This window comes from Pinus tabuliformis, chromosome 8 (assembly GCF_031772625.1).
Source record: "Pinus tabuliformis cultivar Carrire ecotype Pingquan chromosome 8, CPIR1, whole genome shotgun sequence".
Lineage (NCBI taxonomy): Eukaryota > Viridiplantae > Streptophyta > Pinopsida > Pinales > Pinaceae > Pinus > Pinus tabuliformis.
Window position 1 is genome coordinate 871,396,261 of NC_142294.1, and position 27,346 is coordinate 871,423,606.

General features: G+C 38.2%; 1 protein-coding gene across 4 annotated transcripts in view; it reads left to right on the plus strand.

Moving 5' to 3' along the window:
* LOC149238331 (uncharacterized) overlaps positions 1-23,494 on the plus strand; it is a 55,439-nt gene extending 31,945 nt beyond the window's left edge. Inside the window, exons 3-5 of one of the 4 annotated variants that reach the window (XM_089366958.1) lie at positions 22,076-22,152; positions 22,251-22,380; positions 23,236-23,494. In XM_089366958.1, coding sequence (XP_089223084.1) covers positions 22,078-22,152; positions 22,251-22,380; positions 23,236-23,366 — 336 coding nt within the window. In that variant the 5' untranslated portion in view covers positions 22,076-22,077 and the 3' untranslated portion in view covers positions 23,367-23,494. The other 3 variants (XM_089366957.1, XM_089366960.1, XM_089366959.1) reach the window with 3 other exon arrangements.
* The last annotated feature ends 3,852 nt before the right edge of the window (positions 23,495-27,346 follow it).

Below are 27,346 nucleotides of genomic sequence, written 5' to 3' on the forward strand. Positions count from 1 at the left end.
TCTTTTAATTAGCCATTTCTAGAAGCACAAATAATCAGCGAGGTTAAAAAACCTCCTATGATGGAATTCATCATCAAAATTATAGGCTTACCTAGGTTGTTACACAGACTCAAGGTGTTGCTAAGATCATTTAAATTAGATAACTTGCAGAATGGGATAACCATGACTTGTGGATTGCTGATATGTGATCTGATCTTTGTTGAAAAAAATGGTATTTCCGCTTCCTTGGAACTTTGACAATTTGAGTGCAACAGGGAGTAAAACCACCCTGCTGCTCTGCTGCTTTCTTCTTTATTAATATTAAATATATTTGACATAGTTTAGCTGGCCCCTACCAGCTAGGAAGCCCCAACTCCCTCCGTAACTATTTGTTGGACACTACCAACAAGGAGCCACCATTCCAACAACAGTTTGCCGGCCACTACCAACTAGAAAGCCCCAACTCTTTCTCTTAGCAAGCCACCACTTGTCGGAGTTCCCAACCTCCACAATCACTATGGGCCACCCTTTCATAGATTTTTGTAATGGGCCTAGATAAAATTATCAACATAAACTCCTCGCAACCAACTCAACTCATCAACACTCACAACAATAACCCACTCTCACTATCAACAAAAAGCAACAACATACACTCCAATATCCATCAACAAACTATGACTCAATCATGCATCTTACTGCCATACAAATGCTTGTAGCCCACTACAACAATAACACAGTGATATAGGCATACACCAGCGATACATTAAAAAACTCTATACTATCAACAACCAATCTCTACTCGTGATGAACTCATACAAAACTAACAACCACATCTCAACAGTAATCAACCTTTGACAATAACGTATGACCAATACATCAATACAAATAGGCACTTAGCCATACACGCACTACCAGCAGCATATAAACTCACTCCGCCCTCCATACATGATACTAATAACAATGTTACATAAAGACTGTGACAATACAAGGCTCAATAACAATATACATGATATTTGTAGCACAATGTTGCACGAAGCGGGGACAAAGCGGGGATGCGGAAGCATCATTTTCCAAAAATCTAGGAAGCGAAGCGTCTGCTCTATATATATATATATATATATATTTTTTTTTTGCATTTATACTCAAAACAAACATCCCAAATACCAAATTAGTTGTAGAAGACATGAAAACATGCATATTTTTGCATAAATCAAGATAGATATAACATCCATTGTACATTAATGATTAATTATTCGAGCATCAACCATTTAGATGCATCAACCATCTAGAATCTAGATTCTTCTCCTCTTGTCTAGCCTTTGCCTCTACCTCGATTGTCTAGGGATATTAGTCAACATTGCCCAATTTTGATCAGACTACCTAATTCAAGACTTAAAATATGGTAGAAAAAGCTTAACATGCTTGATCGATGATTTTGACTTGATTGAAAGGTAATTTTTTGCTAAGGGCGTGCCGCGTGACAAAGGAGTTCAACAATTAACATCACCAACACTAGGGTACATATAGGGCTTGGTGCTCTTGATTAAATGCTAATCGCATACCTTCATACTTGATATAATCTAATGAAATGCCACAATCCCATTGATCATGAATTCCTGAAAACTGTTAAGTCTGCTGAATTTTGAATAGGATATGAAATTCTATTTTCTCCATATGAAGTCCAATGAGGCTGGAACCACTCTCAAACATCCCGAGTCATTTCATGGTAATGTTAAAAATTTAAGTAAAAGGATGAAATGAAAAATAAAGGAGAATGTCACTTTTACTTTAAGAATTTAACATTACCATGACAGAGCATCTGCTATATTTATATTTTTTTTGCCTTCATTCCTCACCCTAACCCAAGGTGGACCCACCCCCAACAAGCAACCTCACCTAAAATTAAAAAAAAAAATTGAAAAAAAAAAGATTTTCTAAACAGCGTGAAGCTTTTCCGAAATCGTATGGAAGCGCCACGCTTCCGATGTCCGAAGTGCCGTACGAAGCGTGCTTCGGAGGCCTGGAAGTGGCGCTTTCGTACCACGCTTCCGAATTTCCAGGAAGCGGCAAAAATTTCGGAAGCGGCGCTTCTGAATTTCCGAAGCGTGCTTCCGGCGAAGCTTCCTAGGCACTTCCGTACGGGATGCGCTTTGGGGCTTGGAACCGGGGGGGGGGGGCGCTTCTTGCAACATTGTTGTAGCATATATATATATATATATATATATATATATATATAACACTACAATGAACCTAACTGCACAATATATGAGTATCTAAACAAAACTCTGTCCATCAACCCTTTTCTCTATGTCCTCATCTTCTCTACAACTTGATCCATTATTGCACAACACTTTTACCCATAGATAAATCACACATACTGACAAATCTGTACTTTGGCTCAATCAAACTCTACCATTTACCTCAAATTGCAGACATACACAGTGAGCGATCGATTCTTCATTCACCTAAACTCTAGATTGCACCATGGCTTAGATCAATTGCACATCATTATGGTATATACACTAAGCAACCAACACATTACTATTTTCCTCACATTGACAATATAGATTGTCATAACCAATTGCTGTTTGATTGACAAAATGATATATATAATTTTCTTGCCCAATGCTCATTCAGTGGACCAAATCGACTTGATCAACGACCACAATAGAGCAATCAATGCGTTCCACTTTGTAGACCATGTCAAACCTTAAAAATTGACTCGATGACCAAATCGGTTGTGATTAACTTGGACTACATCAAACAATTAATAAAACATTCATTGTGTTCCATGACAAAGATTACATGTCAATTCACACTTGAAACTAATTCGTTTAGTTCACCAACTTTAGACCAATTCAAACGGGCAATTCAAGTGGGTTAAGTGTGACTATTTCAAGCCCCTTTGATCGCAACCAAACCTTAGGAAATTCCATTGGTTTAAGCCCGAGGTAGTTTCTTTCGCACCCTACAAGCAATGCCATGAGCATAGAACAGGGAGCCTGCAGCAAGTGCCGCAGGCACACAAGGGTAAGACTGTGGCAACCTGGCAGTGCTGTAGTGTGAGAGTGCTAAGACTGCGACAGTCTCTGTATACTGGGAAAATTGAAGGATTCACTACCCAGATCTGCTTCTAGTTGCAACACCATCATCATTCCACTGCAGAGGATCAATTCAATCACTTGTTGCACCAACAACTCATCAGTCAACCACCTACACTCAACAACTCATCAAAAGCCACCAGGTTGACATTAATGCCAACACTGCCAAAACATTGGCAATGATCTCTCGTGGTATCCGAATCTGGTAAATATTTCTTTATGCAGAAAATATGCTACTGCTTGCTTTGTTGCAATTGGGAGTGCTTTTTCTTCCAACCACTTTGTAACATATCTTGTGCAAACTAAGATGTAGGAGTTTCATAGAGAAGGAGGATTGATTGGTCCAACAAAGTCAAGAGCCCATTCATTTCATCTTATTGTACAAGCCTTCCCATGCATTAACAATTGTCAAATCTCTTTAATACTGTTTGGCATCCCAGAATATTGTGGGTCAGTATTGCCCTTGATGGAGTACTTTATATTCGGTCCTCTTGTCTACAAAGTGGCCCCCACAAGGGCCATCATGGAAAGCCCTTAACATAGCGTAGATCTCATCCTCTCGCACACATCACTAGATAATGAGATCTGGCCTTGTATAAAAGAGACATTTGTCGATCCATGAAAATCTCCAGCTTTGCCTTATGATCTTATGTCGTTCTTTTGGAGATAATGAGGTGGGTGTTTTTCTACAATGAAGTAATTAGCAATATGTGCAAAATATAGTGAATTAATAGATACTGCAAAAAGATGTTCATCAAGAAATGAATCTTCAACAAGTGGCTTGTTCTCATTTGTTGTAAGCCTAGAAAGAAAATATTCCACTACATTATCTTTTCTTGGTTTATTTAAGATGGTTATGTCAAATTCTTGCAATAGTAACAACCATCTAGTTACCTTGCCATAAGTGATAGGTTTGTTCATTAGATATTTAATGGTGGCATGGTTAGTATGTAAGATTACAGGGTATCGGTTATATAGTGCCAAAATTTATTAGTAGCATGACTCACTACAAGAAACTTGTTTTCTATTACCGTGTAGTTTAGTTCTATAATAGAGAGATTTTTACTAATAAAGTATATTGTGTACGGATGATTTTCCTCTTGTTGCCCCAAGACAACTCTAATAGCAGTATTCGATGCATTTGTAGATATGTGAAAGGGGAGGGACCAATTGGGTCCTATCAAGATAGGACCCTTAGATACTCTGGATTTCAATTCTTCGAAGGCACGTTGGTAGTTATTTGTCCACACAAATTCAACATTTTTGCTAAGTAAGAAAAATAAAGGATGAGTTATTCTAAAAAATATTCAATAAAATGTCGACAATAACTAGCATGTCCAAGAAAACATCAACCTCTTTTTGAGTCCTAGGAGTAGGCAAGTCTAATATTACCTTGATTTTTGTTGGATCCACTTTGATGCCCTTTGAAGAAATATGATGCCCTAGCATGATACCCCTTCTATTAACCTCATTAAGCATTTTATGTTACCGAGGGCTACATGAGATTCCTTACCCCTGATTAATACTTTTTCTAGATTATCTATTGCCACATCAAAGTCATCGCCATAGGTGGTAAAGTCATCCATATAAACTTCCACACAATCATGAATCAAGTCAGAGAATATTCCAATTACAGCTCTTTGGAAAGTTGTGGGATTACAATGTCCAAATGGCAGAAAACAACAGGCAATTGTCCCCCAAGGACAAGTGAACATGGTCTTATCCCGGTCTTCTGGAGTGATTTGAATCTGGTTCTATCCACTAAATCCATTGAGGAAAGAGAAGTACTTGGTCAATGAATGGTAGTGGGAAGTGGTCTCTTTGGGTGGCTTTGTTGAGTTCTTTGTAATCAACACAAATTCTCCACTTGCCATTCTTTTTAGGCACGATGACAAGAGGGGAGACCCGTTGACTGTTAGAAATGGGGTAACTAAATTAGCTGAAGAAAGATATTGATCTATGTTAAATACTTGATGAGCAATTGCTTCCTTGTCACTTTGCTCTCCATCTTCTCAAAATTCAACTTCAAGATCAATTCTGCGTTAGTGGGAGGATATAGGGTAAGTTGTTTGGTGGAGGTCCCATGGGAGATTGTCATGTTATTGGATCTGTAGCTGATGTATGTGTTTGCAGTGGCTAGTCATGGCCTTCCCAAGATTAAAGTATAACCCTCTAGGGAGAACTTGGGTTGTAGAACCATGAAATCAACATGATACTCCCATGCATACACAAAGATTACTACATCCTTCAAGATCCCTTCTGGTTTGATGGTAGATTGATCAACAAGTTGTAAGATTGTGGGGGTTTTCCTAAGACCAGAAAGTCCTAGGGCTTCCATTGTCTCACGGGTCATCACATTGATAGTAGCACCAAGGTCAATCAATGTGTTAGGAATAACTGTGTGGTAAATTTGCACATTGACTATTGGGTTGTCGGGATTTGAATATTTCATAGTGAGGATTCCAATTTCCCCCATCATAAGATTTGACAATCTTCCCATGACATGCACGGTTTGAGGGTCTTTCCTTCTTCTACTGGGTCTCCTTACACATAATTCCCTCACTACTTTTGCGTAAATAGGAACATCTTTAATTTCTTGTAATGACAATATGTGAACCCACACATTTTTAAGTTCACCTAGGAAATCAAATATGGGATTGGTGACAGGGTTTTATAAGTCCAATATTTTGGGTTAATGAGGAACCTAGGGTTTTGGGCAAGTTTGATTTGCTTTTAAGGTTTTGGGAGATTGAATCAGTTTTGGTTCTTCATTTGGAACTTCTTCATTAAAATCTTCAATTTGCACGAGGGGTCTTATTCAAAGTCTTTCCCAATCTAAGGTGGATGTCATGACAATCCAGTTTAAGTAGCAAGCCCAACAACTTTCATTGGTTTAATAGCCTTACCATTATTTGGGTTAGGAATGTGTTGTGCAAAAAGTTGAGGTCGGGGAGGAGTAGATGTGGACGATTACATTGGTGGAGAAGGAGGAAGTGGAATAGCTGGTTGTAGTAAGGCTTGTTGAGGGCCTTTGAATGATGGATTTCTCCACCCTTCTAGCCACGGCTAGTTGGGTGGAGGAGCCCTTCATGGCAAGCACGATGGCAGAGAAAATTATTGCATTGAAGGGTTAGTCCAGTATGAATTAGAATACTGTGATTGGTCTTGAATCATATCTTGAGGTTTTGGTTGCTGTGAATGTTTGAGAGACGAAACATAGTTGCTTTGGTTCTTCGGCTTCCTGATAGACAACTTTTAATTCAAGTAGGGATAGACACTTTCTTGTAGTATGGTTTGTTGCTGCACAAACTAGCAAGCCTAGTAAATAGGCTAAAGCTAGAGGGTACAAAAACAATTTGGTACAAAGGCCCACAGTCACCACTACATTGGATGGGGAGGAGTAGATGTGGATGACTACATTGGTGGAGAAGGAAGAAGTGGAGTAGCTCGTTGCAGTAAGGCTTGTTGAGGGCCTTTGAAGGATGGATTTCTCCACCCTTGCGGCCACGGCTAGTTGGGTGGAGGAGCCCTCCATGGCAAGCACCATGGCAGGGAAAAATATTGCATTGAAGGGTTAGTCCAATACGAATTAGAATACCGTGATTGGCCTTGAATCATACCTTGAGGTTTTGGTTGTCGTGAATGTTTGAGAGACGGAACATAGTTTCTTTGGTTCTTCGGCTTCTTGATAGACAACTTTTAATTCAAGTAGGGATAAACACTTTCTTGTAGTATGGTTTGTTGCTGCATAAACTAGCAAGCCTAGTAAATAGGCTAAAGCTAGAGGGCACAACAACAATTTGGGACAAAGGCCCATTGTCGCCACTACAATGGATGGGGAGGAGTAGATGTGCGACGACTACATTGGTGGAGAAGGAAGAAGTGGAATAGCTGGTTGCAGTAAGGTTTTTTGAGGGCCTCTGAAGGATAGATTTCTCCACCCTTGCGGCCATGGCTAGTTGGGTGGAGGAGCCCTCCATGGCAAGCACCATGGCAGGGAAAAATATTGCATTGAAGGGTTAGTCCAATTTGAATTAGAATACTGTGATTGGTCTTGAATCATACCTTGAGGTTTTGGTTGCCGTGAATGTTTGAGAGACGAAACATAGTTGCTTTGGTTCTTCGGCTTCCTGATAGACAAATTTTAATTCAAGTAGGGATAGACACTTTCTTGTAGTATGGTTTGTTGTTGCACAAACTAGCAAGCTTAGTAAACGGGCTAAAGCTAGAGGGCACAACAACAATTTGGGACAAAGGCCCACTGTCACCACAACCTATGTCCCGTTCTCTTCTTGACTTTTCACTGACGGGAGGAGTCCTAGTATCCCTCACTTGTGATATATGTGTCTATAATAAGATTCAAAGTGATGCAAGGATGGCTCATTCAATGGAAAGGTTCAATTAGGTGTGAGCTTTGGGAGAAGCTAGTAAGACTTTCCACGAAAAACCCTTAGAGGGAAACATTATATGAGACCTAGGGTTGAGGTATTTGATTAGGCAAAGTTCATCCAAGGTCAATATAGTGAAGAGAAAAGGCTTTTAATGATTCACTATTAAAGTACAAACCTTAAAGAAATCCCTAAGTTGAAGGGTAGCTTCAAGGGTTGCCACTTGGTGCGATAGATAGGGCATCAATTTTCTTGAGATTCCACTGTTGAAATTTGTTCAAAACTTGTAGATGCCTAGAGGAGATACTATAGAAGAGGTCTATCCAATTGGAATTCCAAACGCACTCCTCTAGAGAATTTCGCACCAAGCCCTAGAGAGGCTCCCTTAGCCTTAAAGGGATGAGGAAAAGAGAGAGAAAGAGGTGAAGAAAGAATGATTTTTCTTGTAGAATGTGATCACCAAGGATCCTAGACCTAGTGCCTGCCTATTGGGAGAAAATGGAGTCAAGATAAACCATGAAATGGAAACTTCACTCTTCAAGGAGGCCTAGAAGGAATTTCGCTACCCTAGATGGAAGCAACAACAACATGACTTCTAGACTTTTATATTTTGATGACACTTTTTTGGACTTTCAAGGATACAAATTCAATCAATCCTCTAGGAACATTCATTCATTCTTTGTCTAATGAGTAACACATGCAAAAATTCCAAATAGCTTCAATGCTTCCAATAATTCACATTAATTAGGGCACATTATTTCACCATAAGAGAATTATTCCATGCATTAGACATTCATTAAAACAGAAATATAACATCATATAGCACTTACAAGACAAAGAAGAGTATATCCATCCACAAGATTGCCAAAAAGAAGCTCCAAGAATGCTAGCAAAAATATCCAAACATCATAATTCATCAAAGACATCCAAATTTCGTCCTCTATTGCAGGTCTGAATTCTTTTTTAGAGAAGTCGAAGATCCAAAGTGTGATGATGAGAGTGAGGTTAGGCCTCCTCTATTTATACATGACATATGAGTTCAAAAATAAAAGTAAAAGCCCCTCCTATGCCTAAAATGCTAAGTAACCCACCCATGGTTACAAGCCAACCATGATAGCTCAATAAACAAGTCGAATTAGCCTTCTTAGGGCCACGCTAGGTTGACGTGGAGGCCTAGAAGGGCAACATTGAGGCCTCATGTGCCAAAAATGAGAGTGAGGGCCTCAAAATCAATGGACAAGAGGGGGATGCCCTCCAAATGCTGCATAACATCTCCAAACCCCAAGTTGCGCTATGTGGGCTCCAAATGGGTCTCCAAGTGGCTCGAGATCAAGTCGATGCTCCATCAATGAGGGTTAGAATATGACACATGCCCTCCCATGTCTCTTCGGGTGAGACAAAACCTCCTCTGGGCCCTGGATCAACTGCTAAGTGTCGGGTGCAATGTGTGGTCGATTGGGTGATGTGGTCCAAGTGCATCATCATCTTTCTATGGTTGGGGCACGAACAAGCAATGTGGTGGTGTTGAAGAAGCCCATGGTGTGGCAATCAATGCTTTGCAATGCTGGAGGCACATAGCTCTCAACACCCACCCTACAAGTACCATTATGACCCTCTGGAGGGCTTGGATCCTGTATAGGGAGGCCAAGTCCAAGATGAAGACCCACCTGCAATCCTATATAAGATCCAATCCGTTTCCTCACCTTCTAGTACAATAATTCATTAGTATAATTGAGTAAATAAGTTTGCTAATCAAGGGCAAAAGTGGACACTTCATTGTGGCATGCCCTTCCAAATGGGCTTTGAACATATACTAATGTTACCTTCATTGACAAGAGAGGTTAATGATGGACCGTATTAGGTGGCTTCAACCTCTAAGGGAATGGTAGGTCCATGGTACATCCATCAAATGGCAGGTGTCATGTGAAATAATGATGGAATGGAGTGGGGGCAAAGGGAAGGCTCCAAGCCACATGCCATGGTACAAGGGGTAGCTATGATGAGGGAAGCCCACACCTTGGGTGTATGAATGTAGGAGGGGGAAATTGCAGTACATGAGTTACCCCGACCTTTGTTTTTCCACCCTTTTTCATATGCCTTTTTCCTTTTATTTGATTTTTCTTTATTTTTACTGCCCGGGGCTGCTGGCTAAAGACAATCTAGGAGAAAATTTCTCCCATAGGGGTCACCCACTGATGGTGGGTAACATGGTATTCACTACATAGTGCACAGTCCCCAATGTGATCCCACAGAGATTCCTTCAACACATACTTTCTTCTACACTTGGGACAAAAGATTGCCAAAGCTAATTGTGCTTCACCCTTCTTCTTGTTCATGCGTAACATGTCCAATTGGGAACATAATGAATTGAGCACATCAGTTTTAAAATCTTTTAACATGTTTCCAATCTTAGCTCGAGTAGATCCATTATCAACAGTCTTGCCAACTCTCATTAATGTCTTTTAGGACTTTGCCTGTGTTTGAAGTACTTCTGGAGTATCTTCAACATTGCTCGATGATGACATAATAAGATTATTGGAGACATCTCCTACACCCATCAAGTTTAGAAGCTTGATATAGTCATCTCAGATTCCTCATAGTAGTAAGACACATAGTGTATCCAAAGCCAAACCTCCCTGTCTTGCCTGTTGTAAGTTGTAGTTGAATTTTCCAACGTAGTCTTCAAGGTTCTCATCTTCATTTTGTGTCATCCTGAAGACTTCCTCCCTCTTTTCTTTGTCTTTACAATAATGTACTTCTCCAAGAATTTATGTGTCATCTGTGCCTAAGTGCGGATGTTGTTGTTGCCAAGGCTCATGAATCAATGTAGTGCAACATGGAAGAGTTTCAATTTTTGGGCATCTGTCACATAGTCATAACTTTTATAGAGAACATAAAATTCAAAGGAAGGTGTTAGGATCCTCTTTTGATAAGCCATGAAAGTTAGGCAAAGCTGAGTGTGAAATATTCTTCATCTTGGTCTCTTCATCTAACTCTAGAATAGGGAATCCAATGGTGGATGTCTCTTCCATAATGGTCTTGTCTACCATCTTTTTCTTGAGAAATGTTCTCTTCGTAGTGGGACTGCTCGTTTAATGGGCCTTCAAGGAATAGGATATATGTTTGTGCAGAAGATGAAGCTTGTACAATTTTAGGTCCTTGAACAAAGGGTTCAAGTTTCTTCTTGGCAAGGGAGCTTGTTGTATGAGTCAAATAGTTTGGCTAACCATGTCCTTTCTCCTCTTGAGAATGCCCTGCACTGTTAGTCTTATGGGGATTTTTAGTAGAACTAATGAATCTACCTTGTTGGTCTCTAGTTATGTGCATGGAAAATTAAAGCGACATTCTTTCTAAAACAAACTGTTGAAAAAAAAAATCTTGAATGAAACACATCACAACAATTACTTAAAGGAAATCTGCTGACTAAATTAAACAACAAAACAACAATTGCACTATTAACAGTTCCTCAACAACAGTGCCAAAAATGATGGTTTCCTCAATTACCTCCTAATTACCTGCTTGATAAATGAGAAATTGTGCATTTAATTATTTATTCAGTGTTCATATGAAACTTGCAAAGTGTCATGCATTGTATATGTTAGCACAACTTTGTAAAGTGTCAATGAGGTTGTAATATCTTAGATGAGTGTTTCAAAGTAAGATATTAATGTTCTTTTACAAGTCACCGAGGCAAGAAAACCACACTTGCGAGAAATTAAAGGTCACATTTGCAGAATTGAAATAACACACTTCTACTAGTGGGCTTAGGAAGCTTGACGCTGTAACCCCCAACATAGGTAGACTAACTAATCTACTTTTGCAGGAAAGGAAATAATACACTTCTACCTAGTGGCCTTAGGAAGCTTACTGTAGTAACCCCTAACATAGGTAGAAAGTAAATCACATACAAAAAAATAAATCACACAGGCAGTAAAGTGGTGACTTGCTCAAGGTTCTTGGTGAGCCTGATCCCTGGAACAAAGATGCATATAAAATGGTAGAAAGCTGATAAACTGCAATATACATAATTCAATCCAACAAGATATATCAAAGACAACGCTGTAAATCTGGAGAACAGAGTAAGTGAAACACAACCTTTTGAAACAGAATAAATTTACCGATCAGCTTTATGAGTTGCAACACTTATCAAGAAACATAATTACTCATTAAATTAGTGAGTTGCAACAATGTAAAGAAACAGTGCTATTTATCAGGTTAATGAGTTGCAATAGCATAAAGAAGCAAAGCTATTTATCAAATTAGCGAGTTGCAGCAAAAATATAGTTACCTATCAAACTAGCGAGTTGCAACAATATAAAGAAACAATGTAACTACTAGTTAACAGATATATAAATAAAACTAGAAACTAATCTATATGGTTACAAGCAGACCCTGACTAAGGAGGGGGCCCCACCTCCTTAGGCGAGGTATTGTTTATGAAAACAGTAGCACACCATTTGTACAAAGTAGAATAGGAATGGAACAGAACCATGAACTTTGTATTAGCAAGAACCATAGAATGCAAAGTACACTTAATTGTCCTCTCCCAGCTCGAGTAGAGCAGAGTTTTTTTATACACAGTATTGTAGTCTTAATTTGATTAAGAGGTCGAAGGACAACCATGAGAATCTTCATATTTTTGGCCCATTCCATCTTGATTACAACATTTAGATTAGAGAAACGCTGACTCATTTATTTGTGGTGACAAGTGGCACCTGGATCGATCTTCTATTGCAGGCATCTCTTCCTTGTTGGCAGCCAACTACCTTTTGTCACGTTCTTCATTAGGTGGTCAAATGGTCAACCTGCAATATGTTGATCACAACTTATGCAGCTGAAGGTTGGTTGGAGGTGCATTGTACCATCTATCCCTGAGTTGCAACAGTTATCCTCAACAGTTACTTGTTAGTGTGTTGCAGCATCAGACTTAGGCATGTTGCAGCACTGGTTCTACTGGCTTTGTCGTGTTGTAGCAGCAAAGTTGCAGCATTGCGCTCTGTTGTATTGCAACGACGTGTTGCACCACTGAACTCTGTTCATGTTGCAACACTTGCTCTTGAGTTGTATTCTAGTACTCGGAGTTGCAGCAATAAGGTACTTGGGATGTTGCAGTGATATAAGGGTGTTGTTGCAACCTAAAAATGTTGCAACAACACAAGAGGGTGGTGCTGCAACCTAAAAGAGTTGCAACAATAAAAGAGGATGTTGCGACAACTATCTTTCACTATTTCTTCAAGAGTACCTGCTTGAATCTGCCTGAAGTTATTCTCATGGATTCTAACAGGTTAGCATAAAATGACAAATTCCTTCCTAAATACATAAGAATGAACATTAAAGTGACATACTTGGAGGATAACTATACCTTGATAAAAAAAATGTGTCAATGTGGCCAAAATAGGTAATGGGGTGGTATGAAAATGGAAAAAGGTACTGAAAAAGGTTTTGGATGGACATTAAGAAGACGCCAATTTTTGGTGCCCACCATGTATATATGGGTAATAGGATGCAAAAGGGTGTTCAAGTACAATGTAGAGGGATTTATGGAGCCGTATGAGGCTCATTTGGTAGCGAATGCATACTCTCTTGAGGGTTGTTTATGAGGAGAACTTCTCTCTAGTGGCCAAGATGGCCTCTATTAGGTTTAATAGTTGCTTATTATTTGGAAGTCGAGCAAATGGACATGAAGACAACATTTCTTCATAGCGAGCTCAAAGAAGAAATCTTCATTAAGAAACTAGAAGGATTTGTTGTAGAGGGGAGAGAGGACATGGTGTGCTGGTTGCAGAAATCATCGTATCACTTGAAGTAGTCCCCATGACAATGGGCATGATGGTTTGATAAATATGTTGTGGGAGAAGGGTTCATAAAACTTAAAAGTGAAGCAAACCATCGTGTTTACTTCAAGCAAGAAGGTAATAACTTCATTATTTTGGTCTTATATGTTGATGATATTAACAATTATTTTGATAGTGTTTACAAGCAGCTAGGGAAGGAGACCAAGTCCCAATTGTCATGAGTTTGACATGTACTTAGGTTAGCTGTACTATTGTCTTGGAATTGATATGAAGATAGAAATTTGTCTATTAGCCAAATAAAGTATGTGGAAAACATACTTGAGCTCTGTCAGGCCAGGGTAACTCCAGAATGAGCGGAAGAAAAACTGATATGTTATTTCATTAGAGAACTATTGTTTATATACAAAAAGGAGACGGAACAGTTCATCTTCTTGATGACTGTTCACGTTCCAGTTCACCCATCCGTTGAGGATTAGGTGTCAACATTCCCCCTCTTAATCTGAAGGGATGTTGGTGAGTCCAAGCATCGTTCTGAATCTTTCAAGCTTTTCTCTTCCAAGCGCTTTGGTGAAGATGTCTGCAATTTGCTCGTTTGTGGAACAATGACGGAGATGGATTGTTTTGGCCTCAACATGATGTTGGATCAGATGATATTTAGTATTGATGTGCTTAGTACGATCATGGAACTTTGGGTTTTTGGCCAACTTTATTGCAGAGGTGTTATCAATCATGAGTGGAGTTGATTGTATTTGTTTTACCTGCAAATCTTCAAGAATTTTCCTGAGCCACACAATTTCTTTCGTTGCTTCAGCTGCTGCCACGTATTCTGCTTCTGTTGTGGAATCTGCTGGTACTGATTGTTTGCGTGATCTCCAGGAGACAACTTCTGATCCAAGACTCATAGCATATCCTGAAGTAGATACCCCAGTTTCTTTGTCTCCATCGAAGTCTGAATCAGAGTATCCAATCAAGTTGAAGTCGTCCACCTGTGTATACTTGATTCCAAGGTCTTGAGTTCCCTTCAAGTACCTTAGAACTCTTTTTGCAGCAGACCAATGTCCCTCACAAGGCTTTTGCATAAACCTGGAGAGGATTCCAACATCAAATGAAATGTCTGGTCTGGTAGTAGTGAGGTAGATGAGACTTCCTACAAGCTGTCTATACTTTGTTGCATCCTCAAATTCCTTTCCTTCAATAGATGTGAGCTTCAAGTTTTGTTCCATTGGAGTAGAAAGAGGATTGCACTCTGTCATGCCAAATCTGTTTAACAAATCTCCAATGTATTTCTTTTGAGAAAGAAATATGGATTTTGGATGTTGGGTTACTTCAATGCCAAGATAGTAATGAACATAGCCCAAATCAGTCATTTCAAAACTTTTTCCTAATTCTTTCGTTATGGATGCAATATAGCTTTCATTGTTCCCTGTCATTAAAAGATCATCTACATATACCACAAGATATACAACTGTTTTGCCAACTTTCTTGACAAATAAAGTTGCATCATCAAGATCAAAATGTTTGAAGTTGAGTTTCAGAAGATGCTCAGTTAGTTTTTCATACCAGGCTCGTGGTGCTTGTTTGAGGCCATACAAGGACTTCACAAGTTTGCATACTTTGTGTTCATGTCCTTTCACAGCAAATCCTTCAGGCTGGGACATAAAAACATTCTCTTTTAGATCTCCATTCAAGAATGCAGTTTTTACATCCATTTGATGGACTTTCCAACCGTTCTGAGCAGCTAGTGCAAAGAGTGTCCGGATGGTGGCCCATTTTGCTGTGGGGGCAAAAGTTTCCTCATAATCGACCCCTTCCTTCTGCGCAAAACCTTTTGCCACAAGCCTAGCTTTGTGCTTGTCAAGTGAGCCATCAGCTTTGTACTTGTTCTTGTAGACCCACTTGCAGCCAATTGGTTTGGTTCCAAATGGAGGATCAACCAGCTTCCAAGTGCCATTCTTTATGAGGGCATCATACTCCTTCTGCATCGCTTCTTTCCATTCATCATGAGAAGCAGCTTCTTTGAAGGAAGTTGGTTCAAAATCTGTAGACAAGTTCAATTCACAATCATAAGTAACATCCATATCAACAGGTGAATTAGAGTTATCTACATCACCTCCATCTTGTCGGTTTGTATTTCTGGTTCCTGTTTTTCCAATTTCATCAGGATGAACACTTTCAAGTGTCTTTGTCAGCCACTTTGGGGGACCTTTCTGAGATGGTCCAGGCTGCTCTATTGATTGAGTTGGTTCTGAATCAAGATTGAGTCTCCCAATTCTATCAATTACATCACTTAAAGGATCATCCGGTGTTGGAGTTTCATGCACGGGAGATTGTTCTTCAGAAGAAGATTCCACATGTTGATCTAGTATAGGAATCCCCCCTTCAAGATATGGAATCTGATTATCAAACTCTTGAAATGATTTCGTTTTTGTGAATCTATCCAAGCGATCAAGTTGCCGCTCAACAACACTGTCAGATTTGGATGATTCAAGAAAAATGACATCTCTAGATACAACAAACTTTTTATTTACTTCATCATAGAGACGGTATGCTTTGGAGGTGTTTGAATACCCCGGGAAGATACACTTACGACTTCTAGCACCAAGTTTGTTTCTATGTACCTTTGGTATTAAATCATAACAGGTGGAACCAAAAATCCTGAGATGTTTTACCGAAGGAACATGTCCATACCACAATTCATAAGGAGTCTTGTTTTTTATAGCACTAGATGGACATCTATTCTTTATATATGCAGCACATAGAACAACATCAGCCCAAAACATTATCTTTACATTTTTGAAGAAAAGCATGGATCGTACCATATTCAAGATTGTTCTATTCATTCTTTCTGCTACACCATTCTGTTGGGGATTATAAGGTACAGTTGTTTGATGTTTGATCCCATGTTGGCGAAGATAGTTTTCAAATTCATTTGATGTATATTCTTTTCCATTATCAGTGCGAATAGACCCAATATGAGATTGTGCATCATTTTCAATCCACTTATGAAAATTCTTGAATGTTTGAAAAGCATCAAATTTGTTCTTCAATAAATAAACCCAACACATTCTAGTGTAATCATCAATAAATGTCATGATATATTTATTTCCATTTGCAGAAGGAATAGGAATTGGACCACATAAATCTGAATGAATGAGTTCAAGCTTCCTATGTGCTCTTGAATGTGAATCATGAAAAGACTGTTTGCTATGCTTTCCTAGAATGCAAGCATCACATTGCTTATGTTTTCTAGGAATTGTAGGCAAACCAACAACACCATTTTTCTTCAACAAGCGGAGACTATCATAGTTTAAATGTCCAAATCTAGCATGCCATAATAAACTTGACGGAAGTGTACCTTCTTCATGATGAGAAATATATGAGAAATGTTGTGCATGAGCAGAGGTTCCTTGCAGTTTAAGAAGTCTTTATTCTTCTATACCCCTCATGACAAGTGAGTGGTCAGATGCCTTTCTTACCTCAAGCTTTCCATCAAACATATGAATGGAGTGACCTTGCTGGCGGATGTGGACCAGGGACAGCAAGTTTCTCTTGAGCTGTGGGAGATATAGAACATGATCAAGAAGAAAGTCTGGAAGACCAGGTAGTTTAAGCCTGATTGTGCCAAGCCCTGATGGCTTGATTTTTGACTGATTTGCAAAGTATACTGCTCCATCAACATTGTCAGTGAAATCTTCAAAAAAATATTTCCTATGAGTCATATGACAGGTTGCTCCTGAATCAAGCAACCAATCATTTTTCGAAGAAGCAAGTGAAGCATTAAACAAATCTTCATTTACTCCAATGTTACATTGTGCCTCAATATAGTGAGCGGATTCAGGTGCTTTACCTTTGTCTGTGTCATCAGTTTTACCTTTCTGCTGATTTCTTCTCTGCTCAATTTTGTCCCATGGTAGCTTGCATGTAGAAGCATCATGTGATCCATTTCGTTTGCAGCGAATGCAATGCAGATCTTCCTTTTCTGCTTGAGAATGTCTGCCCCCCCTGCCTCTGAAGTATCTTCCTCTTCCTCTTCGTCCACCTCTTCCTCTTGTAGAATCTTGAGCAGGATGCTTTTCTTTATGAGCAAGGCAAACAGTCTCTTCAGAAGATTCAGGGACTGTTTTCTTTCCAAAGGCTTTCTCTCTTTCAGCAAACTTTTTCACAAGAGACTCAAAGGTTATGTCTTTAAGATTTCCATTTGCTTGTAAAGACTCAAGATAATTGGAGTAGGTAGGATAGAGTGCTTTGAGAAAGGCAATAAGAGAGATATCCAGCTCAACCTTAGTGGATTTAATATCATGCATTATAGACTTTATTTCAGATGCAAGAGCAAGGGGATCATTATTTTTCAGTTCAAGAGTGAAGAGTTTAATCATGAGCTGAACAACTTCAAGTGCAGAATGTGAATCATAGAGTTCTTTCAGCTTTTGTAAAGCTTCAAAGGCAGTGGAATAGGATGAAATATGACGACTTACTTCTTCATTTACAGATGCTGCGATCAATGCATAGGCTTAGCTGTTCTTGTTTTCCCAAATGACAAGTTCTTTATCTGATGTAGGCTGCACAGGGTCTTTGTCTTCTTCTCCGACACAAACTCCTTTCCACAACTCATTGTAGATGAGGGTGTGTTTTACCATCCGAGACCATTCAGAATAGTTCTCCTTGCCAGTGAGAACTATTCCTACCATAGAAATGATTGAATGCATTCTGTAAAAATTCTTTTGCTGAAAAAAAATCCTTATGCCACAGCCTTATGCACTTTATTTTCTTCTAACGTTTAATAGAAGCATCAACATTTCTTATATCTCTGCAATACTACTATGTTTTTGAGAAAAAAAAAACGCTCAAGAGATCACTTCAATATATCACTTTAATACATATCACTGCAATACTATTTGAAAGCAGCGCAGCATTTGAGAGTTCAATTACAGAGGGTGTAAAACAGATAGCTGAAAGACGCAGATTGTTCGTGTATAGCATATCAAATACTTCTTTCTCAATATCCATACAACGAATAAACCCATCATAGCTACAAGAGAGAACCTTAACCATCTATATATTCTGTAGTGTTCAAACTATTATTCATGATGCACCAGAAATTCAAATTACTGATCCGGGAAGAAATAATATTAATAGCGCAAGTAAAGAAGGAAGAATATTCATGTCAATCGACATCATAAACATGATTTATCCAACATCTTTCCAAGTGCCGTAGTTACCATATTCACAGATAACCCTCTTCAAAAAATGCTTCAACGTGCTCTCTCAATACAGCTCCAAAGATGGTATCAAGTCTTCGCGACAAGTCGGCTCCAACAACGCCAAGAGTGTATGCAAAAAGATGGTTTCAACAACGCAAATTCAAGGACGATGGCAGGCGAAATAGAGAGCGCTCTCCAAAGCGCTGCTGCCATTACTGATCAGAGGCAGAAGATAGAGCAGTACAAGCTTATTCTTGCCTCCATTTTCTTCAGCAATAATGTTCAAAATGCGAAGGCTTTCATTGATCATATGGTGTCCGACGATGTGCCGCTGGTGGCTTCGAGGCAACTGCTGCAGATATTTGCGCAGGAGTTAGGGCAGTTAGAGCCCGAGGCTCACAAGGAGGTTGCCCACTATGCTTTGGCTCAAATTCAACCCAGGGTTGTTTCCTTCGAAGAACAGGTATCCATCATGCGGGAGAAGCTTGCTGATTTATTTGAGACTGAACAACAATGGTCAAAAGCAGCTCAAATGCTCAGTGGGATTCCTATACTTAGTAACGGGCGTATTGAATGGAAAAGATGGTCTAAAACGGAATTTCACACAGTCTTCGATGCGCAGAGAATGAAACGCAGGACAGAGGCAATCAATGCGCAGAGAGACAAATGTTCAGGCATGGCCAGACAACCGTTCAGGCAGGCAATCAATGCGCAGAGAGACAAACGTTCAGGCATGGCCAGACAACCGTTCAGGCAGAGGCGTTATGGCCAGAGGAGTTACAAGGAATCTGGGACCTGCGCTCTGATACCATGTCAGGCCAGGGTAACTCCAGAATGAGCGGAAGAAAAACTGATATGTTATTTCATTAGAGAACTATTGTTTATATACAAAAAGGAGACGGAACAGTTCATCTTCTTGATGACTGTTCACGTTCCAGTTCACCCATCCGTTGAGGATTAGGTGTCAACAAGCTCTTTAGGATTGATAGATGTAAATTAATTTGCATTCTGTCTACAATGGGAGTGTGTTTGTTGACTAACATGAGTCCTATGAGCAACTAGTGGAATAGGATATGGAAAAAGTGCCACATGGTAGTGCAGTTGGTACCCTGATATATGCAAAGGTGTGCAAAAAACATATTGCACATGCAGTGGGAGTTGTAAGTGGGTACATGGCAAATCCAGGAAGTGACTGTTAGATAGTTGTGGAGATGATATTTAGTTACTTGCAGGCACTAGTGATTATGCTATTTGCTATCTAGGAGATGGCAGCAAGAAGCTTCAGGGGCATGGGTTTCTTGATGCTGAGTAGGTTGGTAATGTGGAGAATGCAAAGTCCATTATTGCATATATTTTTACGTTGTTTGAAGGAGCTATAAGTTGGAAGAGTAAGAAGCGACAAGTGGTTTCCCATTCCAGTACAAAGCATATCAGGCTGAAATTCCACTACATAAGAGAGTTGGAGTCGTGTGAGGTAACTATACTCAAGGTTACGACTCTGGATAATGCAGCAGATTCTTTAACTAAGACAGCGGATAGAAGGAAATTTGTTTGTTGTAGGGGTAAGGTTGGGGTTCAACCTTGTTGATGCAACTTCCAAGTGGGAAATTGTTAGGATATTGTCAGTTACATCATCCATGTAACTGGCAGTTTCCATTTGTATATAGAATGTGTAAAAATCTCTGGATTGCTTTCTTGTATTTTAGAAGCATTGCTGTTTCCCAATTGTATTCCTGATTTAGGGGCAGTGTTTTTTCTATATTTGTTCATTTTTTATAAAAGAATAGAAAATAACAAGGTGGACAAAGATTTTTACCCAGTGAAAAATACTTCTCTTTTGTGCTTCTCTGCTATGGCTGTTGTATTATTTTGAATTTTGTTTTTATTCTGAACATCTTTGTGCTGCAGATTTCTCTCCATTTGTTGCAGGGTGCTCTCAAGGTTTAAGTTTTAACAGATAGGAGACATTGTCAAATTATAACTTCACATAGGTGCCACTATTGTTTGTCCTTATTGCTACGGGCACTGATTAAAAGATGAAAATACAGGGAAACTGTGTGCCTCACTTGCAAACACTTGGATGTTGAACCAATCACAACTAGCAAAAGTCTGCTTGCTGCCCCAGAACTTAGTGCACATCTTGAACTTGCTGAATAGTACTTCCAACACTAAGTTCATTTTTGTTGTTGTATCTTTCCTTTTTTGTTGAGAAATTGGTTGACTTTGTTTACAGTCTACATGGTTGATTGTCATGTCTTTGAGAAACAAATTTGTTAACTGAATTTTGTAAAGATTTCTGCCAATTAATAATTGTTTGTGAACTAGGGCAATTATGAATTGCTTGTAAGTTTCAAAATACTTGTCGATAATAAATCTTCCATTAATTCATATGAATGCCTAGCCTTCAAAATGATTGATTGTTGACTTTGTTATTAGATACTTATCATTTGGGGATCTTGGAATGCATCGCTAAGGTCAGAGAATAGTCACAAATTACTTCCAGGCTATTTGAAACGATGTCCCCTTCTGTTTTCTTTGGTTGGTCCCATGTAAATACTATTTATCAACCCATTGTTTTCTCTTTTTGAATCCCTTTGGCTGGGAGGGTATTGAAAATAATTTCTTATTAGTCTTAAACGATTATGACATTCATCATCATTAACAAAGGCTCGATAACTTTTAACAAGCACTCTTCCTTTTCCAATATATCTTTCCGAGATTCATCATGGCTTATGATTTTACATGGGTCAATTTAGAGTTTGTTCATGCTATCTTAGGTCTGAGGCAGCATATCTTCCTAACTGACTTGAGCATCTGTAGAATTTGTTGATTGCATCTCGAAGCATTTAATATTAATGTCCAGTCCATTACGAAATCAGAGGCAAATGCTATTGGCCACTCAGAGAAGAGCAAGGGGATCTTCAAAAACGGGGGTTCATTTTGTGTACGAGAGCTTGTGGGAGAGAAATATGATAGAAATTTCTATTTTTCCCCAAGAAAAGCAAGATGCTCTACAGCACGGGGTGGGGGAGATCTTCCGGTCATGTGTTAACGTTGATAAAATGAAATGGAAAAGTTGCAAGAAAAAGGTAGCCTTGCAATTTTTATTTAATCAACAATTGCTAAAAAGTAAACACAACACCATAATCTGGCATACATCCATCCTAATCTTGGAACTATTAAGCTTCTAAAGGAAATAAAAAAGGTGAGTTGCATACCTCAATATTTATTGAATAGTATATGGTGTTAGGTTTACACCTTGAGTATTTCTGATCCCTTTCAATGCTTAGTGGATTTGAGGTTCATATGGCTCTATGCTAGGTTACATCCTTTTAGCTGTGTACATTTTTATGACACACAAGGTGTTCTTAGAGGTTCATGATAGTGCCCATATCTACAAGATGTTGCCCACTAAACATGACTACTATGTGTTTTTTTTAGCAGGAATGACACCTTTGATCCTTTTAAATGCTTAATAGATCTGAGGTTAAGATAGCTCTGCTAAGGTTGTATCCTTTTAGCTGTGTACATTTTCGTGAGACACAAGGTGTTCTTATAGGTTTACGATAGTGCCCGTATGTAAAAGGCTACTAAGTGTTTTGTTTTTGTAGGAATGACATCACTGATTTTGTGTAATAAAGTCATTATGTTCCAAGTACAATGTAGGGACCCTAAATCTGCTAGGCAGGTATACTTATTTGAACCGCGTCATTCATTCCTTAACTTATTTTCTTTTCATTTGAAGGTAAAGCTTACATTGTTTGTGTTATATATTCTCTATCGCAGAAATCCCTTGAGAAATCCCTTGAGGATCTGGAGAATTCCAACTCAGGGAAGCCACGGTTAAAGTCATCTTACAGTGCCAAGGAATGGCGAGCTATGAAAAGGGCAACAAAAGAACGAAAGAAAACAAAAGGTGATTTTTGAACGGGTTCGCCTTTTCTTGTGTTTTAATGAATCGAGCTTCTTGTGGGAACTTGAAAATAAAAACTTAGCAAGGTCTAGAATCGGTTATTTGAATTGCAAGCCTAGAGAAAAGCATAAAATTTTTATTTTTTTTAAAGAATGGACTACTCCCATTCTCATATTCTTGTATTGCCTTTACTACAATGATGTCCAAGTGCTGGATTTTTTTAATACCGGGTGTTGATTTAGTACTCTACTATAAAATTCTGTCCAGGAAATGCTGCATATTTCAGTTTCTGTCCTGAAATTTTCTGATCATTGGCCTTAAATTGGAAGTGCTGGAAGTTCAAATCCAAATCTCTTTTAAATTGTTTTTCCATATAATCTTTTATGCGGTATTGAAGTTGGGTTTAGGTGACTATGTTGAACAAAAAAACAGCAATGAAGAATGCCTGAACTTCCGAAGTCTTTACGAAAGTCTTGATGTCTTGAACCAAAGTTGCTAATTTTTTAACAAAAGGATTTGCGTCAAAGATGCCGCAGCAAACTTCCTGAAATGGAAATGTGAAACAAGGCAGCTAATATTAATTATACATGAACAATTAAGATATATGTTGTTTCTGATTCTCGGATCTAATGCCCTCAAGGATACTGCGATGCTCGATCTATGAACTGCAGACCATACTCAGATGCACCAGTTTTGTTTGATCTATGAAACACATACATTTTATAGTTTTGGCGATGGTAATAACGTTTACAATCACGGCCCCTGAAACATGGCAGCTCATACTACTCATACACAGACATTAAAGATTAATTAGAATAAGACCTAATTCCTGTAAAGTTATTGCGATGTCTAATCCAGGAACTACAGACCACACCCAAATGCATAAATTTTATGCCAGAGTGTTTTATTTTCTCAGCGAGGGTAACCATCCCGGCCCCTCTTCAATGTGGAGCCTGTCAAATTTGGCCTCTAGGGCTCCATGGCTGTGAGAGATTGAACGTGGGTCGTTTATATGGGAACGCACTCTCCAGACCATGACTCGACTAGACTGTCAAATTTGGCATCTCGGGTTCCATGCGTCTTTCATTAGTTTCAGAGTGGATGCAGGGTTAAATTTGACGGGTCGCCCTACGAATGGGAAATTTTTTGGACTTTTTAAAACTGCTTTTAAAATTTATTTTAACTGTTTCGTTTTATGTAACTTTGTAAATTATATTCATAATTTATCTCACATTAAAATATTGAATGTAGATATTGTTGCAAGTTTAGGGAATATAAAAGAGCATGTTCTAAATTATATTTTTTAAAATGGAGAAGTCATAAGATTATAATTAGTTTTGTATGGAAGTTTAATTGAGAAGGGTGTGTCATGAAGTGTTATACAAACTATCAAATTTAAAATTTGATAAATTATAAAATTTAAAATATGAATGAACTTAATTAAGTTAAAAAATAAAAGATTAGATTTTATAATGATAAAGCAATTTAAAAAATCAAATTTATTATTCTTTAACAAATGTATATACATAACAAATGTATATACATAATAAATTTATGGAAAGCATTTTTAATTTCAACTACTCAATTATTAAAATAATAGGAAACACCGCTCTTTTATAATTATTTTTAAATAGCAATCTAACAAATCATTAATAATAACACTAGCCTAGATCCACTTTAACCTTGGATTTATCAAGTGTCGAGAGGGATCAAATCTCTCGAGGTGCAAACCTCGTTTTTTAGTGCAAAACTTGAGGAAATGTTTGCACCTTGAGAGATTTGATCCTTTTCGGCACTTGATAGATGCGAGGTTAAGATGGATCTAAGCTGGGTTCAGTGGCGTGCAGTGATACAAATTTTTTTGAACATCAAATTATTTTGAGCATTTTAAATATGCTAAATATGTCTAAGATTAATTTGGTCAATTTAATTTTAAATTTGCTTAGTTACCTCAGTTTGTTGAGATGAGAAAGATTGTTAGTAACTTGAATGATGAAATAAAAATTTTGAGTGCAAAGTGACAATGTAACAATGTTGAATGATAGAAAATGTGAATAATAAGAATATAGTCAATTACAAACAATCTTCATTGTGATCAATCTGAAACTATTTTCTTCTATTGTTCTTATTGTCACACCTATTAGTTTTTCCATTTTCTCATATCGATCATATGAAAATGGTAGTTGAAATCATAAACCATTCAAATATTTAACTCGAGCTACTGTAGTAAACAACATACCTTGTCTTTGTTTCTCTCCAAGATTAATATTAGTTTTCTCCAAAGTCAATCATTGTGACTTATTGAGTGTTAAACTCCAAACAATTTTCAATGATAGTTATTTTCTATTATCACGTTTGAATGCAAAGTGATTAACAATGTTGAATGATGGAAAATGAGAATAATAAGAATGTAGCCAATTACAAATAGTTTACAGTTTCAGGAAGAAAACATTTTGGGTAAGTGAACATTTTATTTAGGATGAAAATTCAAGTATTGTATTTATGGTTGAATTACTGTAACACAGAAGTCAATGCACGTCATGAATAATTTTTATGTGCTTACACTGAGAGAGAGTGTGTATGTTTTGGGGGTGAAAAGGAGAGACAAGGGGAGATAAAGATATAGATTGGCGCGGGGGGGAGGGGGGGAGACAGAAGAAGAGAGAGGCAAAGATAGGGAGGGAAGAAGAAATATAAATATGGAGAGAGAGAGAGAGGGGAAAAGGGAAGGAGAGAGAGAGAGATAGATAGATATGGAGAGAGAGTGTGTATGTTTCCAGGGTGAGATAGAGAGCTAAAAAATAAGAGACAATGGGAGATATAGATATAGATGGAGGGGGCAAAGATGTGCTTACACTAAAATCAATGCACATTATTAATCTAATTACTTTGAAATTAATGTACATCATACATCTAGTTGCATCAAATAAAAAATCAACATTTACACTGAAATCAATGCATCTGGTGCAAATAATCAAATAGGATTAGAAATCAACATATGCACTGAAATCATTGCATCTAGTGCAAGCAATAAAATATGAATATAAATCAATATCCACACTGAAACTAATGCATCCAGTGCAAGTAATCAAATATGAGTAGAAATCAACATCTACACTGAAATCAATGCATCTAGTGTAAGGTATTAAATATGATTAGAAATCGAAATCTACACTGAAATCAATGCATCTAGTGTAAAGTGACAATGTAACCATGTTGAATGATAGAAAATGTGAATAATAAGAATATAGTCAACTACAAACAATCTTCATTGTGATCAATCTGAAACTATTTTCTTCTATTATTCTTACTGTCACACCTATTAGTTTTTTCCGTTTTCTCATATCGATCATATGAAAAGGGCAGTTGAAATCATATAAATATGGAGAGAGAGAGATAGATAGATAGATATGGAGAGAGAGAGAGAGAGAGAGAGAGAGAGAGATATGGAGAGAGAGTGTGTATGTTTGGGGGGTGAGATAGAGAGATAAAAGATAAGAGACAATGGGAGATATAGATATAGATGCAGGGGGCAGTGATGTGCTTACACTGAAATCAATGCACATTATTAATCTAATTACTTTGAAATTAATGTACATCATACATCTAGTTGCATCAAATAAAAAATCAACATTTACACTGAAATCAATGCATCTAGTGCAAATAATCAAATAAGATTAGAAATCAACATCTACACTGAAATCAATGCATCTAGTGCAAGCAATAAAATAGGATTAGAAATCAATATCTACATTGAAACTAATGCATCCAGTGCAAGCAATCAAATATGAGTAGAAATCAACATCTACACTGAAATCAGTGCATCTAGTGTAAGGTATTAAATATGATTAGAAATCAAAATCTACATTGAAATCAATGCATCTAGTGTAAGGTATTAAATATGATTAGAAATCGACATCTACACTAAAATCAATGCATCTAGTGCAAGCGATCAAATAAGATTAGAAATCAATATCTACACTGAAACCAATGCATCCAGTGCAAGCAATCAAATAGGAGTAGAAATCAACATCTACACTGAAATCAATGCATCTAGTGTAAGGTATTAAATAGGATTAGAAATCGACATCTACATTGAAATCAATGCATCTAGTGCAAGCGATCAAATAGGATTAGAAATCAATATCTACACTGAAACCAATGCATCCAGTGCAAGCAATCAAATAAGAGTAGAAATCAACATCTACATTGAAATCAATGCATCTAGTGTAAGGTATTAAATAGGATTAGAAATCAACATCTACACCAAAATCAATGCATCTATCTCCCATTCTATCTCTATCTCAACCCCCAAACATACACACTCTCTCTCCCTCCCTCTTCATCTCCGTCTCTCCCTCCCTCCCTCTCTCTTTTCCACTTCTCTCTCCATATCTATCTCTCTTCCTTCCTACCTCTCTTTTCCTCTCTTTTTCCCTCTCTCCCCCTCCATCTATATCTCTATCTCCTCTTGTCTCTCCTTCTCACCCCCAAAAAATACACTCTCTCTCTCCATATCTATCTATCTCTCTCTCTCCCTCTCCATCTCTCCCTTGTCACTCCCTCTCCCTCTCCACCTTTCTCTCTCTATGTCTTTCTTCCCCTTCCAACTCCATCTCTCTCTCCTCTCTCTCAAGTCCTCTCTCTCTTCCTTCTCTCTCTCTCTCTCCCCTTCTCTCCAACTTCCCTCTGTCTCCCCGCCCCACCACTCTCTCTCTCTCTCTCTCCACCTTCCAACTTTATCAATATCTCCCTCCCTCCCTCCTTCTCTCTCTCCCCCTCTCTTCCCCCTCCATATCTGTCTTCTTGTCTCTCTCTTTCCCTTCTTTCCATTTCTCTATCCTCTCCCTTTCTCTCTCTAATCTCATCTACTCTCTCCCTCATTCCATCTTTCTCTCTCCCTCGTCACTCCTTCTCTCTCTCTCCACCTCTATCTCTCAATGTCTTTGTTCTTCCCTCCCTCCTCCCT